The sequence below is a fragment of the Bactrocera tryoni genome, unplaced genomic scaffold, assembly GCF_016617805.1.
Source record: "Bactrocera tryoni isolate S06 unplaced genomic scaffold, CSIRO_BtryS06_freeze2 scaffold_11, whole genome shotgun sequence".
NCBI classification, from domain to species: domain Eukaryota; kingdom Metazoa; phylum Arthropoda; class Insecta; order Diptera; family Tephritidae; genus Bactrocera; species Bactrocera tryoni.
The window spans coordinates 21469006-21491782 of NW_024395824.1; the positions used below are offsets into that span (position 1 = coordinate 21469006).

At 36.2% G+C, this 22777-nt stretch overlaps 1 protein-coding gene across 1 annotated transcript; it reads right to left on the minus strand.

Moving 5' to 3' along the window:
- Positions 1-5938: 5938 nt before the first annotated feature.
- On the minus strand, positions 5939-6869 carry LOC120779867. Its single transcript, XM_040112221.1, has 2 exons — positions 6645-6869; positions 5939-6587 (listed from the first exon to the last, which is right to left on the minus strand). Exons 1-2 carry the CDS (start codon positions 6867-6869, stop codon positions 6111-6113), a joined length of 702 nt encoding a protein of 233 aa, XP_039968155.1. The 3' UTR covers positions 5939-6110.
- Positions 6870-22777: the final 15908 nt, after the last annotated feature.

Genomic DNA, 22777 nt, shown 5'->3' on the forward strand with positions numbered 1-22777 from the left:
CCTCTGCAACAACCATACACTGGCCCCCATGAAGTCATCCAGCGTGTAGACGACAAAACCTACATCATCAGGATCAATGGGGCAGACAAAACAGTCTCAATCGACATGCTGAAGCCAGCATACATTGAGTTAACAGACAACTCACTACCAGCACCATAAAAAGTCCAGCAGGACTTTATTTGAGGGGGAGTACTGTGGGCACACTAACAAGATGCATCACATCTGGCAGCACTGTTTGTCAGTTATTCTGGCAGCACTGTTTGTTAGTTATTCTATTATTTTTCTATGTATATTCTTGAAAAATTACAGTTTCCAACTAAATTCCTATTCTTAGTTTACAGTTTTAAGAAGCGTCACTTTTTGTACAGACGCCGTCAAGAGTACAAGTGTTTAAGATCTCTTTAATAAATAATCGTTTTAATATTAAATATGGTGTTGTAATATTTCCACATATCTGCATATATAAAAAAAAGATACTTGTGATCATAATATATATTTTGTTTGAACAATTTGCAGTTCCATTTAATGTAAATGCTTATATAAATATATATAGGTACATATAAATATATATTAATATTTGTGATATTTTCAGTTTGGTTGTTTTATCAAAATATTCAAAGAATTGAGGTTTTTTCTATAATTGTTCTGTTGAATTTTAAAAATCTAAGTTTCCTCTGGAAATGTATAAAAATAATAATACGCGCTATAGAGAGGGAACACATATTTTCAAAAATATAAGAAATCATCAAATAAAAATATATTTGCGCGGAATGGCATTATTTATTGAGAGTGGCTAAGCACACAAATAGAATACAAACGCTAATGGCAGAAACATCGTATTTCGCTACGAGCGGCAAGCGTTTTGTTCTCGTTTTCATGCGGACAATGCTGTCATTACTCAATACGCATATATAGTTTTGCACACATCTAACTTTTTAATTATAATTTTTCATAATATAAAATATCAAAACTGAAATCAAACTAGTTTATATATGTATTTATAAATAATAGCATTCGACTAAGATTTTGAGTTAGTTTAAGAAAATTTCTAAGATATTGAAGACATTTTTTATAATTACTACAGTATATCGAGATTGGCAACCCTGCGTTGTGAGAGAGCAATCTGTTGACGCGTTTTTACGGAGAAAACCCCAAATCGTTGGAAATTCTTTGGCAAGCGGGCGGTAGAAGCGGTGTTGGCTTACCATTCACATAGCGCTCTAATAAGATTCATTTGGGCATTTGTGTTTGAAGAACAGTGGTTCATAAACTGAAGTTATTATTAAAATTACTTTTTATTAAGAAGTTTAAAGAAATAACCTGGTTTGAAACTTTTCTATTCGAAAATTATATCTATGTTTGGAAGTACCTACACTTTTGAATAATTTTTTTCAATAATGAAATTAAACAAACGGAGCGAGACATAAATGGTTGTCCTTTACATGACCATATTGTAGCCTTTCCAGATATGTCTGTAGTCCAGGTGCTTTCCGAATGCTGGGAGTATTGCTGGCTTAGTAAGGCGACTTCAACGGTTTTTTTCAAATACTGTCTGTTTTAGTAGCTCTTGTGCTGCTGCGCAATGATTCAAATTTAATTGTATTATCCTCATTTCCGTAATGATTTCACCATCACCTGATATTTGGGGCACGTAGTACTCAGGGCTGAGTGTGCTCCTTTGCAAAGCATGCAGCTTGGATCGTTAGTTCATGACTTCGCTACATGTGCACCGGCTCCACAACGTGTACATAGAGACGACCTGTCCACAGGGTTGCAACATTTGTGGGCCATGTGCCCCAGATCGAAACACCTGAGGCAACGGGGAATAGGGGACTATTCCCGGAGGCGACATACAGACCCCCGATCTTTATTTTACCTACATTGAGCGCAGTCTTGGCGTCCTGTGCGCACAGGCATAAGATAGCTATTTGTGTTCTGCTTCGGGTTTTTCGCATGCTCTTAATGTTTATTTTTCCCAGATTTTCTATTCCGCACTCTTTTTGCAAAGCTTCGCAAATCTCTTCTGTTGTACACTGCGTCTGGATTATTTTGAGCGTTCAATGGCAGCTTAAATGCTGAATGAGCTGTTCTGCCTCCATCTTATAAAGATGCTGCAATGACAGAAGAAGCAACGGCCAATGGGATGTCATTTTTTGATCGTATCTCGGCAAGAAAAATGAAAATGGCCCGGTGACATTAAAGAATAGAAGTCCCAGATAAAAAACACTCAGTCTGTCTTGGATTGACTATATATACACGACCCAAAGTATTTGATTTAAATAAACCGGAGCACACAACAACTGGTGTTCTTTTCTTGCGGGGCATCCAATTTTTCGATTGAGCCTATTTTACAAGGATCGTGGAACTTCTGTTTAGAGCAGTATTTGTGCGAAGTCACCAAACCCATCCGCACGATTGCACAGTTTCAAAAATTCGGTGAGCGTAGTTTGTGGTAGACTTATGTGCTATAAATCTAGCGCTGTATCATTCGTGAAATATTCGCGCTGGACGTTTTTATGATGTATAGCTAAATGGATAACTGCTGGATCCCGTTCATGAATCGACAGCTTCATTGGATCTGATATACCGGCCAATTTGGTAATTCGCAATTTCATAAGTTTCATTAGAATTTTGGATTCTAAATACAGTCATATCACTTCTTTAGGAAAACACTTTCTACATTTTTCGTCTACCACGCAAGGTGATGAAGGATTCAGTTTTCCGTATGAACCACGAATCGTGTTTAAAGTAACAGTATCAAATAGCAATTGATCAGTAGACGGACCTGGAATCTCGGCAGAAACTAAACTATCGATGTCTTCAGCACGTGTTTTGTCGGCGAATCAAATTAAAATGTGAGCATGGGGTAAACCACGCTTTTGCCGCTCAACTGAATACATCCAACAACGTGTGGGGTCAAATACATGCAATTTTGTAATAAAGCTGTATGTTACCTGTCACGGTATCTCGTTGTTTAATGTTTACGCAATATCCGTCTTGTCCCTTCCAGAAAATAAATGGATATTGGAGAGCGACATAAGAACGGTGGGTATCACTAATGAACTGAATATTATTATTTCTTCTTCGAATCACGATTTGTCGCGTAGCTGTACGGTCGCCAACTATCATTCCAGCAACATCGTCAATAACAGGTGGTAGATTCAACGCAAGTATATGCTCTCCAGCTGGCGTTCTATCGGGATGTAGTTTGTGCATGTATGATTTGAATAATTTAAATAATTCATTATGCTCATTTAACAGAGCGTCCAGCTCGCTGACGACACGCCGGGCAAAAGGTGAATTGAGATTACGGTAGTCGCAAGGTGCATCCACGCGATTGGTGAGTGCACGTTCGGAGGCCCCGCCACACGGAAAGTAATTTTGTAAACATTTATGAGATTCTTTTGGCATTGGCAGCAATGAGCCCAATTTGTGATAAACTTGCCCTTTGATTTTGAACGTGGAATTCAATTGTTGACCGTTTGCAGCATTATTGTTAAATATTTATGTTGCTCCAAACGACGTCATTTGAAAACATGAATTGAATGTGCGAATTGACTTTATGAAAAGGCTAGCATCTGGATCTGTACCGATAAGTAAACCATGCAATAGTTCAGGTGGTGTTTCAATTTCGATTAGTTTTACTTTTTCTGATGAGCAACACATCCCAACTGGCTCATTTTTAAATTTATGTGCATGACAACGCGGGCATTCCTTGTCCAAAGTACAGATAACCACTTTGGAATGAGTGTAATACTCAACATCAGGCACATATTGGAAAGCTAGTCGACGAAATAAATCTGACGTAAATGCTCGAAGAACTTGTTGGCGTTGTTGGTCAATTCCTCTACGTCTGTTTACTATGAATCCGCGCGTTACTCTTCGTTCTAATTGTCTTTGTTGATTTAGTTCATCTCGCGCCATGCTTGCACGCACATTTTCATTGTTTTCTTGGATTTGTTCGCCAGACCTTCGTGCTCGTATATTTCGCATTAAACATTTTTTCATAAAATTGAGAAAAATTTATTTTTTTAGTGTTTGGTTGAAAACCTTTATTTTATATTAAGAGCCTTCACTCTTTGAGGCATACTATTTAAACATATCTTTATAATTATTTTTAAATCTGGGTCATTTAGGCACACATCCTTTATGTTAACTTTGAGAGTGGCTATTGTGGGATTTCTTTGGGAATACTCTTTCGATTTAAGGAACGTCTAACAGTTTCGGTGGGGTTTAGGTCGGGTGACTTGTCTGCCCAAGGTAATATATTGATATCCAAGTTGTGAAGGACATCAGTCATTCGTCAGGAGGTGCGGCAAAGCACACCATCGTGCGTATATGTTATTTGGGCTGCTGGAGGGTGGAGGTTCAGTGTTGCCAAATATGGTACAAAAACATGTTGAAGTACATTGGTTGGTACTGGGGGATATTTTATCATTTTCCTCATTACTTTACTTTGAATGCGCTCAGATATTTTCCCATTTTGGACACAAGGGTGCCATTTTTGAATGTGTGCACAATTTTCGCTACTCGAGGAACAGTAGCTGTGTTCACTCCAATTTTTTTATTATTTTTTCTGTAGGATGTACTCTTATTTTTTAAAAGTGCAGCAATAGCACTTTGGATTAATCGGAAATATGCGATTTCGATTTCTTCCATTACGCCATACAATTTATTTTTATCTTTGATGAGCCTGAAATCGCAAATGTTAATTCCAATTGAAGTAAGCATTTCAATATGTTATCGTATTTAAGTTCCGTAAATTGCAACGATATATATTTTTTTTATATTTGACGCGGAGTGCACAGCCTACTTAATGCTTAGGCAGTGGAAAAAATTCAAATTATTCGCCTAGCAAGCTTCCCCAGTAACTTATTTGTAAATTTTTATATTTATTTACCATGTTTCTAGTGGGTTGGCGGGGTACTGTAAATGATTATTCAACATCAATGGATTTAATGAATATTTAATAATAGTTAATAAATCCTTCAATGTTCAGTATAGTGGTAAAAAAAACAGTCACTTTATATTGTATTCATTTCCTTGTTTTGGTTTACCTTTCACAATAATGAAACAGGTAGATTTATTAAACACGTACCCGTTTTCGTTTTGATTTAAAACTATTTCCAAAAAACGTTAAGTACAATACGAGTACATTAGACCGGATTAATTTTTTTTTTTTTGCAGAAAGAGCGCACCGCCCCCTCAAATTTTTCCTTTTTATGCCAATAAAGAAATTCCAAAATCTTAGACTGATTGCCCTAGGTTAAGGCGTGGCACATGCCCACTAAAGTGGCTAAAACCGGTTATATGGACTTTTCAAGAGACAAGGCACAAAAATATAAGTAAAATGTTTCATATATGTCTTTAATATATTATTATATTGAAAGTAACTTACGTTTAATGATTTATATTCTTTATAATCATTTAAACTTAAGCGCAAAGGTCTGATTTATTAATGCTACCTTATTTTTTTCTATATTCAGTTGCTGTTTGCAAGATATATTGTTTCTCTTCTTCGTTTTTCGTTAGAGCTGCACTATATTCTTCCATTAGTTTTACAAAACGCTCTGCGGTGTCATTAACAACATGTAAGTTTTTCACAATATTCATTCCTTTTGGAAATTCGGATTCATTGTGCCACTTGGATGGGTCAAGTTTTAGAAAGTTAGTTTGAATATTAAATCTTTCGAAAAAGCTCACTGTTTTTTTGTTAACAAAATCTGAAATATTGTTTTGGTTTAATTCATTCATGTTTGTTACTATTCTTTTATTCTCATTATTTTGTTCTTTTTTGAGATTTTCAACCATTTTTCTCTTTTCTCCAAGGTCTACAGCATTATCAAAAAATGAAAGACCTGCTGCTTCTGGTGTCAGGTACCACAAGTGATTCGAAAACTTGAGCGTTACTTCATTGCTTATTATTTCATTCAATTCATTGAATTTAATAATATTTTTAATAAAATTTAAATCATTTAAGGGTGCTTTCGCGGCAATTGGCGCTTCAATCCACGGTCTCTAATAAATTTTCAAAATGAACACACTAATATCTTGTATAGCATTTTCCTCATCTGACGACATTAAGAATTGGTGGCGGAAAAGAAAAATCTTTATTGTATGTACATATATATCGCTTTAGCCATCCATCGGGCATGATGCATCGCTCCAGGTGATTTAAACCTTACAGGCTCTGTGTTTCGACCAAGAAATATATGACTCAATTCCAATAACTCCTTGTAGTCTGCCCTGGGATGTTGTTTAGTGATATAGTTATGAGCAAATTGAGCTAATTGATCTTGTTCAGCTTTGTTTAGCGCAAGATTTATTTTTTTATCCACTATTCCACTTACAAATTTTTGCTGATTGATTTTGGGCCAATTTTTTTTAAAACGCTGGAAAATATCCAATGATGGACCACTTAATTTTAAATCATATTTCGCGAATGCACTTTTCAGCAAGAGCTCATATATGTAATGATGGCAAGGGAGATATAACAATTCTCTATTCAGGTGTTGTTCTAATAAAATGCAAGTACCTTGTAATCTACCTGTATCTGTCGCGGTAGTATCAAAACATAAAGCTTCTACCTTGTTTGGAAAGAATGTTGTTAATATTTACTATTATAAGAAATTACTTTTAAATACCTTTTCTGTTAGATTCCATTCCTTTAATAGTTCGAGTATGGCGTCTGTCTGTTCTTTGCCAGTACCAGCTGACAGGGCAGGTACTCCAAGTAGATGTTCAATGCCATCTGTTGTTATCACAACTGGTAACCTGTCCACTTTTGCGTTTCCTGTGATTGACGGTAAAATTTTTCCATCCCAATGTACCGTAATTTGATTTATATTGCTGTTTTTAAAATCCGTCATCAGTTTTGTTTACGGCAAAGCCGAATCGATGTCTTGCTGATTACCAATGTACTGATATCATGTTCCAATGTTTCAGCCGCAGCTATCAGAATACGTACTGCGTCCCTATCACTGACTTTGCACTTTCCAAAGGTCGCAACAAGCTTTGAAGTGATAAAATGTTTCATTCCTCGTTTTATGTTTTTTTGTTGAAAGCTATAGTTAGCAGTTTGATCAGTATTATCATCACTGTCGTATACATCAATTAGTTCTTCAGTATTGTCACTTAAATCATTCGCTGTTAGGAATACGTGGAATTGTTCTTCACCCTGCTTTCCTTTTCGGATTACCTCTTTCTCAATACGAGTATTTCTTCGTTTTTCTTTTTCAAATAATGAATAATCGCATCCCACTATTGCACCAGGTCTACCTTCTTTACGTTGATTCTTCAAAAACTCTTTATATTCTTCTATTTTAATCAAATCTAACGCATTTCCGTGCGCAATGTCAAATAAGTTATTCATATTTTTAATAAACTGATCTTCTCGCATTTTTTGAAGTGGTGTGCTGCGTTTGCAAATTTTTTGCAGATTTTTCCATTCTTTATATAAAGCTTCAACTTTTTGAACACTTCTATTAATTTGCCGCACTGGAATACGGGCTTTATTCCAAAGAATTTCGGCCTCTTTTGATAACCAGATACGCACTTGAACGAAAGATCCAATTTCACTTTACGCATGTTATAAAACAACACTTTCAAAACTTGCCCATTGGAAGGCAGCTTAGATCCAACAATTTGGCTTTCGTCATATTCTAATAAACAAATGTTTTCACTAGCTCTTGTGTCCATTTTGCAAATACAATCAATATCAATTCTCTTTAAAGCAACAATGTTTCTATGATTCAAAGCTCAAAATAAATACACTTCACTTTTTACACACTTTTAATTGCCACGTGGCTCAAAATTAACGGTATTGACCAGATGTTGACTTTCCTCTATTGTTGCCAACATTTTATTTTACAACTTAAATATATGTTTACAGAGTTGCCTTTTTGCGATGTTTTTAAAGGCTTATGTTTTAAAACTTTTATGCAAACATTAACTGAATATAGGAAAAAATACGGTAGCATTAATAGATCAGACCTTTGCGCTTAAGTTTAAATGATTATAAAGAATATAAATCATTAAACGTAAGTTTATTTCAATATAATAATATACTAAAGACATACATATATGAAACATTTTACTTATATTTTCGTGCCTTGTCTCTTGAAAAGTCCATATAAACCGGTTTTAGCCACTTTAGTGGGCATGTGCCACGCCTTAACCTAGGGCAATCAGTCTAAGATTTTGGAATTTCGTTATTGGCACAAAAAGGAAAAATTTGCGGGGGCGGTACACTCTTTTTGCAAAAAAAAAATTTTCCCATACAAAAAAAGACCAGTCTAGAGTACATACAGGTACGGTAATGGCCGTTGTTGGCAGGAGATCACACCACGTGTTTATTTACATGAGATCACTTAATTAATTAATTGTTAAAACTGCCTTTGTCAGTTATTAATAAATTGTGAATAAATAATTATTGAACTGGAAATAAATAATAAATTTACGATAAGAGTAAAATTAACATGATAGATGCACAGAAAAATTAAAATAATACGTCATTGCTACCATCGCTTCTTAAATAAAACCAAAAAAATGGCCGAAAACTGAATAGTGAGTAAGACAAAAGACCGGCTTCCTTCTCATCCCGACTCCGTGATGTTTGCTGGTTGAGAGGTGGCAACGGTAGACATCAGAGAACGGCTTTGGGTGAATGAAAAACATTCGTACGCGCTAGTTAATTTTTACATTAAGTAAAAATGAGGCAAAAGAATGTATTTTGAGCTGCACCGAAATGTGTACTCTTTATTTATACTCTTAAGACTAACTTATTAAATGGTTCTTACTTATATTTACTTCTATTTATACTAACTAGTATGATACTTATTACTAGTTGATAGTTTGTTTAGATATAATACCATATATTGTTTGTTTAGGTTTGTTGATGTATATTACTACAAGTATTATAAGGAACTAGCGGACCCGACAGACGGAAACCAATCGATAGCATGTGAGTATTGTGTATTAGTATGCTTTCAGAGATGTTAAATGTCGAAGCTGTGTTGAATAAAAACTCGAAGTCGTTTACCGAAAAAGTTTGATCTTAAACTATTCCATAACGGGTATTTATTCTCAGAGCTAATTATCTACAAATACTGAAATTATCGTAATGCCATCGGATGTACAATATTTTTGGTTAATCCTTGAGAGGTATAAATGAATAAATTCTATGGCTTTTCCACCCTCGAGCACGCAACGTATAATTGGCCATGAGAAAAGCACGTAAGCATAGCAAATGCCAAGCCGATTGGAAATTGTAAACGTTTAAATGGTATCGGCAAGTCTGAAGGAATCATTGGAATCCGTGGTAGAAGTACATCTTCACCTTAAAATTTTCCACTCAAAATAGTGGCTTCAAGAATGTTGCCCACTATTTTTTTATGACTAATCGCGTACCATTACACAATTTTGGCGCATTCAAATTTCGAAGCAAAATTATAGGTGAGCCAATCTTTAATCGCAAGTTATGTGGTGGCATTCCAGGTAAATCCAGTGAATTTAAAAACTCAACAGGATAGTTGACAGCTTCATCTGGATCAACAACAGTGTCAATTGATTTAAATATAAATTCATTACCAGGCAGTGACTGTTGTATTTTGAAATTGATCGTGTCAACATCTACATTTTTTGCAGCTAAAATAGCTCGCTCACGTAGCCATGTATGGTTTGTATAATTATATTGTATCTCTGGAAAGATACTTTGCATCTCAAATAGCTCTCTTTTGGTGTTTTTTTTTTTTGCACCCTGGTCTGCTTACTTAAGTAACGCGATTAATACTTATTTTAAGTGAGAAAATTTAATCCAATACTTATATAAGTGTATTATAATTTTTCCACTATGGCCCCAGTGGGCTTCCAGTTCGGGGACAACAGGTTTGCTGCGCTGGCCCAAGGTCCCCAACCAAAACGTAAAAAATCGTATCAAAAACTGCAATCCGATGAGAATACTACACCCCTTTCGAAAGTTTCTTGTTTTCGTGTTTACAATGCCTTACTTACCGTGAGCAAAGATATAATCAAAATTAGTGAATTACGCGACGGCAGCCTATTACTGCTAGTGAAAAATAAGCAAGTAGCAGAAAAGTTTATAAAAACGAAATGTTTTTTAAACATTGGCGCTGTTAGCGCTAGCTATCATCAACATCTTAATTGTAACAAAGGCACCATTTATGCACCGTTTTTAAACGATGTGCCTGAAAGCGAAATAATAGAAGGACTGAGTTCTTACGAAGTTTCCGCAGTTTATAAGTTCACTCGCAAAGTTGAAGGTGTTATAAAGTCTACTGGTATTATGCTAATATCATTCAACAGTTATTCCCTTCCAAACAAAATAAACATCGCATGGAGGATGACCTCTGTGCGCCCATTCGTTCCTAATCCAATGCGCTGCAGGTCATGCCAGAAATTGGGTCATACGCAAAAACATTGCAAAGGTTCCCCAACATGCGAAATTTGCAATTTTCCTTCTCCACACGATAATGACTGCATCCGAGTTATGTGTGCGAATTATTCTGGCGAGCATCGCTCTACTCCAAAGTATGTATATGCAAACTAAAGAAATTTTAAAAATAAAGACACAAGAAAAGTGCAGTATGCACGAAGCCCTCAAAAAGTATAGAGAAAATACTTCCCTCCCTTCCCTCACTGCTAGCTTTGCACATGTGCTTCAACCTACAAAAGAGGTATCCTCTGTAACCACCACACCAACAAAAATTTCAGCCATCAACAATTCCACAAAATCTAAAAATATTCATAGAACTGCCGACAATGACTTGCCTAGTTCATCAAAACAAAACGCAGAGATCACCTCTGCACCCAACTCATCAATAAACTCTTTAACTAGCAAAAATCACTCACCTAACGCCAACCATAAGCATATTTCCAACAACAAGCCTGTATCGATCAGTTCAGACTACAACAACGTCTCACATTCAGCTAAAAATATCAGCGACAACTGTACCCAACAAGCCTCTTTCTTAAATCCCAAACTTTTCAGTCCAACAACAGCCTCTCTCATTTCTAACTTAAACAACTCCTTAAACTCGCTTAATAAATATACTGACTTCAACAACACTACTACCAACACTACCGTGCAGTCTAATCCACCTAATCACGAAAATCTCTTTCCAACAACAAGCAATTCCAACGATAATCGATACTCTACTCAACATACTGAACAAATAGAAATTGACTCTGAATAAATACGCTTAGCTTTTACTCTCTTTTGAACTAGTACTCAATTGGTGACACTCAGCTTCAACTGACTGCTCATACGAGCTGATATTCTAGCTCTCTTCTGTTTCCCTTTTTCTTTTTTTCCTACATAGATCTTATGATTCCATTATTGCAATGGAATTTAAACGGCTACACTAATAATTACAATGAGCTTCAATTATTAATACAAGATCATGCACCAGCTATTATACTCTTAAATGAAACTCACATCTCTTTCAACTTGTCGGCTTTTACTCCTAAGCAGTACATTGGCATGTTTCACAATCTTCCACATATTAGCACAGGTAAAAGAGGTATTGCGATTCTCATAAGAAGAGATATTCCACACAAAATTAATGCCATTCAATCCAACTTGCTGGCTATGTCGATCGAAATTATCTTGGTTAAAAAAATCACCATTATCTGCACCTATATTGCACCAGATGAACATTTTACCAGTACAGACATCCTGCAATTAATCAACCAAGCTTCTACTCCTTTAATTTTCGCTGGTGATTTAAATGCATGGAGTCCACTATGGGGCTCTCCAATAGCCAACAAGAGGGGCAAATGCATTGAAGACGCCTTACTTTCCTCTAACTTAATATGTTTGAATAACGGATCCGCGACACACTTTTCCACTCACTCCACTTTTTCCCATGTAGATCTTACAATGTGCACCGACACACTTGCCACAGAGTGCGAATGGAGTATACTCGATCACCTGCATGGAAGCGATCACTTCCCCGTTGTACTAAAATTGCACCTAGGTTCAACAACTAAAAACCACAAAATAAATAAGGTATTCAAAACTGATTACGCTGATTGGGAGAAGTTTCAGACACATTGCGACATAAATGGCAATAATACCCCAATATCTGACAACCCTAACCAAGAAAGTGTGAGGTTTACAAAAATTATCCGTTCAGCAGCGAATGTTAGCATTCCCCATACAAAGCCAACAGCAAGTTCAAAGAGTGTTCCTTGGTGGAATAAAGAAATCGCTGAATTGCGGGCAAAAAAACAGACAGCTTGGTATGAATACAAACGCGCTCGATCACTAGTCAACTTAATATCTTTCAGGAAAGCCAATGCTCTTTTCCGTCGTTCCGCGAAACAGGCCAAGCGTAAATGTTTTCGGGATTTCACAGGCAAAATAAATCCTTCGTCTAGTCCTAAGTTAATATGGAACGTTTTAAAAAAACTTTCTGGAGTGCCTAGAAATCTAACCATTCAGTGCGTAAAGGGGCCAACAGGTTTGGTAACCAATCCATCCGATATTTCCGAGTTATTTGCAAACCACTATTCTGAAACAAGCTCAGATATTTCATTCAGTACACAGTTTCAAACCTCTAAAACTACCACAATGTCCGACACTTCCTACTCTGTCTCCCCTCTTTCTTTTTCTGCTAAACAAATAGAAACCAGCATTTCACTGTCTGAATTCGAGCTCGTTGCATCTACCGTTAAGGGTAAGTCCCCAGGGCAAGATAAAATTTCTTATCCAATTATCAGACATACGCCGAAAAGTCTCAAGCTCCGATTGGTAAAGCTTTATAACAAAATTTTCAATACTGGTGTCTTCCCCCAATTTTGGAAAACGTCCTGTGTTATACCAATACTTAAACCACACAAATCCTCCGATGAACTTGCTAACTATAGGTTGATTTCCCTCCTTCCATGTATGGGCAAAATTTTAGAAAAGATCGTGGCTAACCGCTTGATGTGGTATGCTCAGCGAAACAAGTTCATATCACCGAATCAAGTCGCCTACAAAAAAGGTCAAGGCACGTTAGATGCTTTAATCCAACTAGACTACTTCATTACTAACGCTTTGTCCAGCAAAAACCACGTGTCCGTACTATCTCTGGACTTTCACAGAGCCTTCGACAAAATTGGAGCCCATATTATTATTCAACAACTTAGAAAATGGAAAATAGGCCAGAATATGATACGTTTTATTACAAACTTTCTCACAAACAGAAAACTCAAAGTCAACGTAAATGGTTTTCTTTCTTCAACACTGCCGCTTTCTAATGGTACGCCGCAAGGCTCACCTCTTTCAGCCCTCCTTTTTATCATTGCTTTCGGTGATATTAGTAGGATGATAAAAAATTACATAGGAGTTGAGCATCAGATCTATGCTGACGATGTCCTAATCTACACAAAAGTCTCTGACGTTAATTTAGCTCAATCCTTATTTACTAATATACTCGCCAGAATTGAGACTTGGTCACTGGAGTCTGGTACTTCACTTTCCTTAGACAAAACACATATCCTTCATGTATGTAGGAAGCAAAATTGCAACGGTATTTTACTAACCCACAACCAAACTAACATCAAATGTAAAACACAGCTGAAAATACTAGGATTAATTTTTGACTCTAATTATAATTTTAATGCTCACTGTAAATATGTCAGAAACTCGTTAATGTCACGATTAAATATTGTTAAATATCTCTCGTCTAAGCATTCATTTATTCATCCGAACACACTAGTCAATGTTGTCAGAGCTCTGCTAACTTTAAAAATAGATTATGGGCTCCCCATCTATGGCAATTGCTCCAAAAGCAGTATCAACCTTTTAAATGCACCTTACCATTGCGCAATACGGCGAAGTCTCCGAGCCTTTCCAACCTCGCCAATAAAAACGATAATAACTGAATCTGGTTTACCAACTATTCAAAATAAAATTATAGATTCTTCGCTCCAAATTCTTGCGAAAACGGCTGAGAACACCAACCCATTACTAAATACAACTATCTCGCATGCCACGAAAAAAAAAAAAAAATTCCAAGAATACAATCGGCTATTTCGAGATGCTTAAGTTTCGCTGCAGAAAATAATATTTTACGTAACGCAACATGCAAATTCACCTCTCGACATCCTCCCTGTCTGATCAATGATAAAATCCTACAGAATAAGCTTATGTTTTTGTCCAAGCAAAACACACCAAACGAAGTCTTTCAACAAACCTTTGCTGAACTGGAATCTAATTATACAAATAATGGCTGGAAGTTATTGTTTACGGATGGCTCCAAGTCCATCGATTCCACTTCGTTAGCAGTTGTCACTGCCACAGGAGAAATTATTTGCAATTGGGTTCTCCCCTCAACGAGCTCTGTATTTACCGCTGAAGGAGCTGCTATTCTTCATGCACTTAATCACGCAAAAAAGACGAAAGGAAAGTTCCTCATCTGTACCGACAGCAAATCGTGTATGTCTGCAATAACGTCTCCTTCCAATCGCAATCCCATAGTAGAAGTTATCAGGGACGCGGTCATTGGTGCCCCTCAGAAAATCCAAGTAATGTGGATCCCTGGCCATGCTGGTTTTACAGGCAACCACTTTGCAGACCTCGCTGCGAAAAATGTAGCCAGGACTCCTGCCTTAACATACTACGTCTCATCCAAGCAAGACATTCTTAACCTTATTAAGCACAAAAGGCATCAAAAAAACGCAAGCGAATGGAAAACATTTAAACATCACTGCGCGGTCATAAACCCAGCTAGAAATCGAATAATCTACTCGTCAACAGTTCCAACTAGCGCAATGAAGACATATACTCGATTAAGGATTGGACACACTATCATAACACACGCCCACCTACTATCGGGTAAAAGCCCATCCATTTGCCCCCTTTGCGATGACACCGCTTCTATCAAACACTTACTCACACTCTGTCCGATGCTTCACCCAACAGCCCACAACTCTGGCAACATTGATCTCATAAAACTACTAAGTGAAACTTCAGAAAAAAACGTGATGATTGTATATAGATTCTTAAAAACCAACGATTTGTTAAAATATATTTAAGCAACTTACATCTTTACTAACCCTTAGCAAATAGAATTTTTCACCTAGTTATAATTACAAGACGGCTGAAGAAAAAAACTCTTTTTGTTATATGAATTATTATAAATAAATAAATAAATAAATAATTATACTTGCGCAATTTACATAGATTTTTGCAAAAACATGGTTTTGGTGTCTTCGATGAAGGCGACATAGAAAACTTTGAAGACTCTTCTTTCGATAATAAATCTACAACTCAAGCAAACCAATATTACACCGCAAGAATAAATGCACAATGTAACTGCTTAAATTCTCTCACACAATCTTTGTAAATATTTATCTTTACGAATAAATCTTCCATTTATATTTTAATAAAAAATCTTAAATTTATTTATTTTTTCAGACTTCATTTAATATATTCACATACAATAGCAATAGAAATATTTTATTATTTAATTGTTTTTAAACAATATTTTTTAAATTTTATCTCCTTGTCGCTCCTCCTCTTCATCGCAGCTTTCATATGCAAACATTTCTTGGGATTTCTGCCTTCGACTATGAGAAGTTAAGCGCATGTAGTTGACTGAGGGACTCTGCGGATCAATCTGGATTATAATATATGTAAATGTAAAAAGAAAATATCATTCGATTTTATCTAATATATAAAATGCTTGTGTCGCGGAGTTTGTGATTAAATTGCTTTGAAACGGCTTGACCGATTCTCATGAAATTTTGTGTGCATATTGGGTAGGTCTGAGAATCGGACAACATCTAATTTTCATCCTCCAAATGTTAAGGGTAGTTCACCCCTACATTTTTTTTTTAATATTTAACTATTTTTTTTTTATGATACAACATCAAAAAATACATACAATTCTGAATTTCCCCCACTAGATGTCTACCAGAGAACTGCAAAAGTCACTATTTTCTTGATTTACTCATACGCGAACTTTTTTATTCAGCTCAACTCACTGAAAAAAACACAGTGATGAGTAAAAATCAACTCATTTTTCTGCACACATCATTCCGAGCATTTTGAGTCTTCGGTTCAAAATTTCTCACTCAATTCAACTCACTGAACAAAAGTCAGCGTTCAATAACATGAGCATGTGTTGACGAAAGCATTATTCGGTTCAATTTGAGTCGATCGTGTATGAGTAAACAATTAGCGACAAGATGACACGATGTGCGCGTTACGACTGCATGTACAGTAACAATTTCTATGCGAGCCTCTTTCGTTCCACGAACTGCAGCTTGTTGCTGTAGCTTGTTTTTGTTTTCGTTCTTTATAGTCAAATTCTTCGTTTCGCTATGACTCAAATTACATTTTTGTAGTTCATAATTAGTTTTTGTTATTTTTATCGATGTGGAGGGTATCATTGAAAAAATTCGCGCAAATGTAAGAGAAAAAGCATTATTTGGAACATATTGACAGAAATTGTGAAGGAGGATGGCGTTGCTCTGGATGGATTTTTATACTGCCGGTCTTGTCATAATCTTGTAAAATACTCACCGAAGCAGTCTTCAAATTTAAGCCGACATAAATGGTGCAAGTTGCTTAAAGTGACAACATTGTTGACTAATGCGAAACCAGAAGAAAAAAAAGATACTATTGACGCATGCTTGGAAGGGGTGACACAGGACAGCCAACCCTTTTCCATCAATGGTAATGGATTTAGGAACATCGCAAAGTTCCTAATCAATATTGGTGGGAGATATAAGGAAGGAGTTGATCTTGATGACCTGCTGCCTGATGCAACAATGGTGTCTCAAGCTACGCTAAGGTTGGCGTTGCCAACGTTGCTCATAGTGCTCATTGCTCATAGTGGTGCTCATAGTGGTGGAGCAACTGCCACATTTGACTTGTGGGCGGAGAGTTACGTCCATCGCAACTTTCTTGGTGTCACCTTGTACTACAAAAAAAATGTAAAATTGTTGGATCTAACTTTAGGTGTTAAGTCAATGGACTTCGAGCGTTCAACTAGCACAAACGTTTTAAGGGGCACACCTAGTGTGACAGCGTAAAAAAAGGCATTTTTTGGGATCAAAAAAAAACAAAAACTAGTCAATCAATCGTTTTAGAATTTTGAAAGTATATTTATACATGTTTTAAGAGTAAACAAAAAAATTTTTGAAAGAAATTATTAAATATTTTTGAAATGACAAGCGGTCTCCGGCGGCGCCAAAAAAAAAAGGTCCTCCACTGTTGCCATGATTGCAACCTTCTCTGTTGACAAAACCTAAAAAAAAAATTCCGTTAAACTAAAAACATATTGTCTGTACGATGACCCTCGGGCTAATAAATAAAAATCAAAAATTGACAAAATGGCGGCATGTTGAAAAAAAAAGTTAAGTTTCACCCAAAATTATGGTCGTTTTTGGCCTGCCAAAATTCAATTTTTGATTAGATCAAAAAACTGGAGGGTCATCGTATGGAGAATTATAAAAAATTTGATAGCGATCGGATCATTTGTCTCCGGGTAATCTCTCCAGCAAATTCGAAAAATGGTGTTTCAAGAAAAACGCGTTTAAAGATAAAGTGATTGTTATCTAACTGCCGAGCGGCTACTTTTTTAAAGGGCTGTAACTCAAAAACTGTTTCAGATATCGATTTGAAATTATATATATAGTATGTTATTTTTAATGGTATAACCTATCGAAATATGAAAAAATATCGATTTTTTCAAAATTTCACACTAGGTGCAAATGGAAAACTTTGAATCTTCTTGTGGATTATTTTTATTTGGTTTTTTAAATTTTTTTACATCAAGTCGAGAATATGATATCATGTAAATGGCCGCCGCCACAGTTGATTGTCATTTGAGCCTTTTTTATGGCATTTTCCATCACTTTGTCCAGAACTTCCGGCGATAGGTCCTCACATTTTTGACGTATATTGTCTTTAAGAGCTGCAAGAGTCTGAGGCTTGTTGAGATAAACCCGCGATCTTGCTGGCTAGTGCAAATCGCCAAACCGGGTGATTAGGCGCCCGGAAAATGCATCCTTCAGCATATCGGTTGTGGTAAGTGCAGTGTGTGCCGTTGCATCGTCCTGTTGGAACCACATGTTTTCCAATCGACGTCTTCGAATAAAAAAGGTCGGATGACTCCTCCACCGTACTCCAAATGAAAATAGCACAGCATACAGCGGCTTTGAGCGGGTGTAATGGCTCTTCGTGGGTTACACGCGGATTTTCAGTGCCCCAGAAGCGTAAATTTTGCTTATTTACGTACCCGCTAAGATGGACTCACTCATGATTATTTTTGATGAAAAATCATCTTCCTCTTGGTGGTGATTAAGGATGGCTTGAGCGTATGTTAGACGCGATTGACGGTCAGCAGCTAACAGCTGATGCACCGTCTGGACTTTGTACGGAAACATCTTCAAATCTTGTACCCAAATTCGCTTTAAACACCGTCGACTGATACCCATTTGCGTGGCACGTCGTCTGGTCGATGTTGACGGCGCTTCCATGACATCCTCGGCAACAGCAGCAATATTCTCTGCAGAACGGCTACTCCGGGGTCTGCCACGGCTGGCAGCATCTCGTGTTGTGCCAGTCTCTTCGAGGCGAGCGGATGAACGTCGCAGTGTTTCACCAGTAGGCGTCGGATGGCCAGGAAATCTGCGACGAAATTCACGTTGTGCCAAAGTCACCGACCGATTGTTGATCAAATAAATAGTCACCAATAACCCGCATTCTGGAGCAGTATAGCGTACCATTGTTTATTTACGTGTATTTCGCATGTGTTTATTACACAAATGTCAAAACAGAACCGACAGTAGAGGTCAATTGCAAAATGTATAGCATCTTCTGATAGGAGGATTAAAAAATCTAACTTACAGCATCATTTACAAACCTCGTTAGAAAACCAATGCTCAACAAGATGGAATTCAAATTTCACAATGTTTAAGTCCATTGTGGACTATTGGATCAGCATTAATGAAATTCTGAAAGAATAGCAAGAAAGCCAACGATTGTTGCTTGTAAACATTTCAACGCTGAAACAATTGGTAGATTTATGCAGCGATTTCGAAATTTATTTTAATAAGTTCAATTTTGCAGTTCTCCATCCCTATGTTTTGTTATACCGTCCATTGAAAAAATGCGGCATATTTGCGCGCCACAGGTGGCAGTTGTACCGGCTCTGTTAACATTAAAAGAAAAGGTTCTTAATAATGTTGATAAAATCTGCATTCCAAATATTTGTGTGGCAAAGAGCTGCTTGTTTTTTGTTTCCTGCATTACAAATGCAGCCCAACGATCAAGACGTAATAAAAAAATTTTGTACTTCTCAAAATAAGTACTTGGACGTTACATCAATAAGTTCTGCTCAAATTAGCCCAAGCACACCAAATTGCGGTACTTCAGAATTTTCATTTGAAAGCCCAACTTTTTCAATTGACAGGTGTTCAACAAGTACACAAGTAGACAAAGATCAAAATGTTTCTTTTTTCCCCCCAACCTAATTAAGAAGTCGACACTTAATAGCTTCAAAATACCTGAAGATGAGCTACTGTAGAGAAATTGTTGATATAGGAGATGAATTTGATGTTTTAAAATGGTGGAAGGATAAAGAACAAACATATCCAAGACTCTTAAAGTCCACTCAATGCCCGCAAGTAGTGAAACTGCAGAGGGCGGATTTTCTTTGGCTGGAAACGTGATCACTGAAAAGAGGAACCGTCTTTGCCCAAAATCTGTCGACAGCCTAATATTTTTAAATTCTTATTATAAAGCTTTCGACCATTGATTTCTTTTTCCAATCTTTCAATATAATTTCTTAATTTACGTATGTATGTAAATGTAAAACATAATTACGTTCTGCATACTATAAAATTTGAAATCAAAGTATGGATGTAATATACCATTTAACCAATGAATATGTTCCTTATTTGTTTTAAAATAATGGTTGTCAAAAAAGTCTTGCGGTATTTTTATTGAATTTTTTTTTATTGACATTGAAATGAATTTTTGATGACTCATGCCCAGCTTTTGACCGATGCTGCGGCTGCTACTATGCCGGTCTCTTTCGACCAATTCAGCGATTTTATCGCAATTTTCCACGACAGGCCTTCCGGAGCGTGGCGCATCTTCGACCACCTCTACACCAGAACGAAAACGTTGAAACCATCGTTGTGCGGTGGAAATGGAAACTGTATCGGGTCCATAAACTGCACAAATTTTATTGGCGGCTTGAGATGCATTTTTGCCTTTATCGTAGTAATACTGTAAAATATGCCGTATTTTCTCTTTATTTTGCTCCATGTTTGCGACGCTATAACTCACGAACGACTTAAAAGAAACGACAATAAATCAAACACGTGTTAGCGCGTGAAATGAGCTTTCCAAGAAAGTATAGCATGACCCGATGCGACGACTAAACCTAGAACTACGCGCTTTCAGCGCCAACTAGCTAAAATACCGCAAGACTTTTTTGACAACCTATTAAAATGAAAACATCAAAATAAACGCTTTGTTGTGAAATCATTTTGATTGTATTGTGTTTCACCTCTTCTTCTCACATTTCATCTGTGCAGAAAAAATGCCGCTTGCTGCGCGCATGAGTAAAATCATACGATTTAATTTTTTCGAGTTGAGTGTTGTTCTTGTTTAAAACAATGATTGTTGAACCGAATGAGCAAGCGCCCGAAATCATTACATTGAACACGAGCCGAACAAACTCGGAGTGAAACAAAAAATCGCCCGCACTAGAGTGAATTTAAAATCAACAACGAAAATGTGAGCGCATGCAAGTTTAATCGGCTGTTCCGAACAGTGTGATTATTCGGCTGCTGAGCGAGTTAAGGAACGTATCTGTATATATATAAATCTTCTGACCGTGTGTTTGTAGTTGAACTGCTCCTAAACGAATGGACCGATTTTGATGAAATTTTGTGTGTATGTTCAAGAAGATTCGAGAACGGTTTAGATTTACAATTTGGTCCACTGGAAAATGTTTTTTTAAATTAATTTTTCATTCGTAATTAATTGCTAAATGTGGAATGTTTGACCGATAGATGGCGCTACCATTATCCAATATTCAAACCTAAAATTGGCATAAACGTGCATTAAACAAAACGATGTCAAAGTAAAAGGCGACATCTATAGACAAGTTTTCGTAATGTGGACAGAGTTGTTCGTTCTTAAGTAATAAATTGGGTGATTCAATACATCTATGGGTAGCTATAACATTTTTTTGTACCTGTTAACTATTGGAGGGGGTATTTTGACAGGCAATTTAAAATTGCAAAAGATCTGGCACAAAAAAATATCGGCATAACTGAAGTGTTGATAAAAAGGTATATTATAAAGATAAAGTACATTTTCAAAATAACATTTTTCCAAAAAATTAATATTTAGTTTAATATTGTTAATTTGCAGCAAAATTATGCAAATTGGGTTGGGAATATACCATGGCTAATATTAAATTTATTATTTTAATTGGTATATAAAATTTTTGCCACCATTATTACATAGTAGTCCAAAAATATGAATTCTTATTCTTCCCTTTTTTATTCCTTTGTTATTACCTTATTTTTCTCAGAAATACATTTGTAAGAAAAGGATCTTTATCCTTTGTTATTAGCTTATTTTTCCCAGAAATACATTTGTAAAAAAAAGGATCTCTATCCTTTTTGTATTTTCAACATAAAAGATTTAAGGAATTCAAGAGCTCAAAACGTGCGCTACATCAACTACCTACCCGACGGCATTTCACAAATGATAAAATAAATTTTTCAAGAGCTTCTGTGGAGAATTTATACCTGGGTGAAGATTGATAAAGGGCAGTTCGGCTGGAAACATTTGTTACTTTTTGTACTTTCTTCTCAAAACTATTTATTTTGGAATTTGTTACTATTACGAAGTACATATTTTACATAATCCTTTATACATTCATTGTATACATATATTATTTCTACAAAAAATGCCACGTCTTCGTGGAAGAGCAAATAACATTGGTCGACGTTCTCATAATGCGCAAATTGCCCGTAACCACCGATTGAACAGAAGAGTAGAAGAGCACTTGACACTAATGCCAATGTAAGAGAACAAATAGCAAACTCACGTGCAAATGAGAATTTATTTTATTTATAATAATTCATATAACAAAAAGAGTTTTATTATATAAATACATAAACGCAGCGCAGAGGCCTTCAGCCGATTTCTCAAGTAATTTTGACAGCTGGTTACGCATTGCGAATGATCTACATTAGAAGAGCAAGAGAGAATAAACAAAGAAAACAAACTTTGTGCGTAATATGTATGTGTGTATGTGTATGGTAACATAAATATTTTCATTGATATTTAAGAAATGTTGTTGATGATTGGTAGGTTTTATACAACATTTCAAAACTTCATAATAATGATTTCAACTAATTTAGGATGAATTTGACGATTACTTCGAATTTCCTGCAAGAAACAATTGTTGATTTGATGTTTCTTCGCAAAACCAGATTTGCCATATTCACATTTTACTGAAAAAAAGTATCAAAAATTAGTACTAGATTTCTTGAGAGCTGCGTACTAACACAAGTAAATTTATCGCAGGAAAGTTTCTTGACCGTTTCTTAAGCGTTTTTTTATATGAAGTTTTTACGTTTCTTGCGAGCTGCGTACTAAGCTTAATACATTAAGGCAACGAGAGGCACGTCAACGAGTGTCCGACGCTCACAGAGCAAATGAATGACAGCGGAACCAAAATCGTCGAGCACTGACACGAGCATCATTCAATCGTCTTGCTTTTGAATATGA